Here is a 3,907-nt window from a genome sequence, read left to right on the forward strand (position 1 = left end):
GCACCCCTTGTGCGTGTGAACACAACTCCTTTTTCCCTTTCGTGCGACTGCACGCAACCTCGTGCGTCCGCACAGGTCGCGGTAAATCTTCTGTTCGCACCGCTCGCACACTGCAGTGCGCTCGCATACCCTCTCTTTTCCCTAGCGTGCGTCCGCACAAGTCTTTTCTCTCTTCTCTCTTCTTTCTTCTCTTTACTTCTTCTTTTTTCTTCTCTTTTCTTTCTTATTTCTTTTTCTTCTTTTATTCTTCTCTTCTCCGGCGAAACTCCGTCGCTGCGAGCCTCACAGTGGCTAACACAAGTGCCACTGTTGCCTATCGCTTTCTTTTCTATTCATCATCTTTTCAATTTTCTAGTTTTAATACTCTTTTTTATGCTTAGTTGCTTGCTTAATTTTTATTTTTTTTATTTAACTTTAGTTATTTAGCTTAACTTTTGCTTAATGGCTTGTTTGTTGCATTGCAAGTGTTCAAATTTCTAATTGATGGGTTGTTGATGTTTGCATTTTTGCTTGAATTAATGAATATGTGCACCACATACGTGTTTTTTTAATTGCCTGGATGAATTTTTTGTCTTATTCATATGTTGTCATGACCATAGTTGTCAGAACCGAACCGGTCAGGCTACTGGGTCACTGGTTCAACCGGTGGGTCACTGGTTGAACCGGTTAACCCGGTCCCACATAAGTAAAATGTATAAAATAGTTGTTGTAGCCTTAAGTTGTAATGAACATAAACAAGATCATTAAGCTTTTGATGCTCTAACCGATTCCTTTTCTTTGAGTGAATGTGTTCAAAAATGCTCCAGTTACGCTCACAACCTGAAGAACTGCAAGTTTGACTCAAAACACGAATTGCTAACTTTTGCAGGTTTAGTACTCCACATCCATAAGATTCCCACCATTGATCTTAACATAAAAAGAAAACAATCACAATCATAAATATCAAATCTTAAACATATCACAATCATAAAAAACTAATTTTAATACAAAATTTACCAGGCATCACTGTGCTTCGCTCACGTATTGCAGACTGTCTCCCAAAGTATCCTTCAGCATTCTTAAAGATTCTCTTCTCACTTGTCAATTTAGTAATCAAATCAGCATTACCGTAAGCATATCTCTCAATCACATCTAATAGGCCAGAAATTGTTTCTTTGTGCTTGTCAAATTCTGCAGAATTAAATCGAAAAGCTGGATTTAACCAATAACCAGCAGCATGAAGGTTTCTTTTAAGTTGTAAATCCCAACGTGAATCTAAAATCTTCAAATAAGGTTCAACAACCCTCTTTCTTTTTTGAAACCTCTTCACCATGTCTTCCCTAGCCTTATACATAGCTTGATAAAGGAAACCCATTGCAGCTCTATCTTCACTATCCATAATACGCAATACATGAACAAGTGGCTCCGTAAGCTTAACAATATCAGTGCATTGATTCCAAAATTTAGAATCTAAGACTTGATCCACAAACTTTTTTGCTTTGGCTTCTTTAGAGTAAGCTGAACTTGTCTATTCTCTAGATGTCACCATAGCTCTCAATGCATTCTTTTGAGCCAAAATACTTTGCAAAGCAATAAAATTAGTGGCGAATCGAGTTGGAGCTGGACGAAGTATTTCTCGGCCGCCTGTGAACTGCCTCATCAAGTACAAAGGATGGCAGTGATTATAGATATACTTCGTAATCATTGAAGCTTGTGACACAGTTTCAGTCACTTCCACAAACTTTCCAATATCCTGCAACATCAGATTAATACAATGTGCCGCACAAGGAGACCAATCTCTGATTCCAACAACCTTCCAGCAGCAACGTAATTTGTAGCATTATCCGTCACTACATGTACAACATTCTCAAGACCAACAAATAACATAACATCCCTAAGCAACTTAAACAAAGCCTCAGCAGCTTTCGAGATATGAGAAGCATCAACTGACTTTAGGAAAACAGTTCCTTAAGGGCAATAAACCAAGAAATTAATTAAAGTACGCCTACAACGATCAGTCCATCCATCAGCCATGATAGTACATCCAGTTTGTTTTCAAATCACACAATAACCTTCAATCATCTTCTTTACATCTTCAACCAATTTACTCAACAAATAGCCACGAACTCTTTGGTAATTTGGCCCTTTATACCCTACACCCATATTTGCGATAGCATCGATCATCGGCTGATAATAAGCTGAATTAACCGCATTGAATGGAACAGAGGCATCCATCATCCATCTTGCAATAGCAATATCACACTTCTCCACAATTTCTTTGCTTTGGAGAACACTTTTAATACTTGGTTGAGCACTAGGTGTTGCTGCCGGTGGAAAAAAGGATTGTAGTCCCTTGAGTTATTTTCCAATTCCCTTTCTAGAGCTAGGTGCTGGAATTCTTGATGCTTGTTGTTGTCGCATCTCATTACGTTCAATCTCATCAAATTCCCTTTCAACGTCATCACAAGCACCATAACTTTCTGCATATTCTTCTTGAGTTTTCCTTTTCTTGGTCTGAAGATCTTCAATGTTTTGGGAGAATTGGTGTCTCACCGCAGCTGGCACCTTTCGACATGCCTCAATATCTCCACCTTTTCCAGCCAAATGATGCTTAACCCGGTTAATTCCTCCACCCTTAATATGCTTCTCGCAATAAATATATACCAGAGTAGTTTTTCCTTTATCCAAAACTTGTTTACAATGGCCCCATGCAGGATCAGTTTTTCCTCTGTTACTATTTTTTTGGGTTCCAATTGTTGGATCAGGAGTTGATCCTTGTTCCTGAGAAGTTGGTGTTGGTGTTTCTGATGGTGTATTTGATGAAGCCATCCTAAATTCCTAATCAACCAGGGTCCAGGACTAAATGAGTAACAATACACAACAACAATCCACTAACTACTAAGAATAATATCCAACAGCAACCAACAATTCACAATCAACAAACTGAAGTACTGAACAAAAATAAAACAGAAATCAAACATACCAAACATACCAAACAGCAATTCTCATCTGCCTACATACCAAAATCAAACAGAAATCAAACATACCAAACAACAATTCTCATCTGCCCACATACCAAAATCAAACAGAAATCAAACTATCAAACATTCAAACATATGTGAACCACCAATTAAAAAATTAACTTCAAAGTTCAAACATATGTAAACTATCAAACATGTTCTCATCTGCCCACATACCATAATCATTAATCAATTAACTTCAAAAAATTAAAAAATTAAAAATACTTACCTGCACAGCTGCACAGCTGGACCCTGAACCTAGAGGGATGGAGCGACGAGCGTCGAGCAGAGAAGAGGGAGACCTGGAGCGAGGAGCGACGAGGAGGCGACTTCAATGTTCAATCTTTGATGGATGGGGTGAGTCGCGCACTGCTCTGGATGCGGTGGTGAGGTGAGTGCCGCGTGGTTGAAGGCTTGAAGCTGACGGGCCGACGGGGCGACGAAGTTGCTGAAAGCCTGAAGCTGAAGCAGAGTAGGCGAGTAGCAGGGGATGGAGTCATGGCACCATGGTGATGGTGATGGTGGTCTCTCAACTCTCAACTCTCAAGTCTCAACTCAAACTGTTTGGGTATGGGAACTTGCGAAGGGAAAGTGGGAAATAGGGGAATGGGATGGAGGCTAGGGTTACAAAACGCAGCAGCTCTGCGCTTTTGTTTTTTTTTTAAAGAAACGACGTCGTTTTCCATCGCAGAAAAAAAAATTTTCGAACCGGTCCGGGTTAAACGAAACCCGCCGGTTTACCGGTTCTGATAAAACCTGGCCGGTTCAATGCGGGTCTCGCCGGTTCAGTTCCTTCTTCGGTTCGATGACTCACCCGGACCGGTTATAGCACCGGTTCGCCGGTTTTCCGGTCCGACCGGCTGGGTCGGTCTGGTTCTGACAACACTGGTCATGACCATATGTGTTAG

At 40.4% G+C, this 3,907-nt stretch overlaps 1 protein-coding gene across 1 annotated transcript; it reads right to left on the reverse strand.

Annotated features, from left to right (window-relative positions):
• Positions 1,508-3,499, reverse strand: LOC107607495. Its single transcript, XM_016309445.1, has 7 exons — positions 3,399-3,499; positions 3,229-3,301; positions 2,972-2,992; positions 2,409-2,817; positions 2,052-2,303; positions 1,834-1,946; positions 1,508-1,732 (listed from the first exon to the last, which is right to left on the reverse strand). Exons 1-7 carry the CDS (start codon positions 3,497-3,499, stop codon positions 1,508-1,510), a joined length of 1,194 nt encoding a protein of 397 aa, XP_016164931.1.

This window comes from Arachis ipaensis, chromosome B07 (assembly GCF_000816755.2).
Source record: "Arachis ipaensis cultivar K30076 chromosome B07, Araip1.1, whole genome shotgun sequence".
Taxonomy (NCBI): Eukaryota; Viridiplantae; Streptophyta; class Magnoliopsida; order Fabales; family Fabaceae; genus Arachis; species Arachis ipaensis.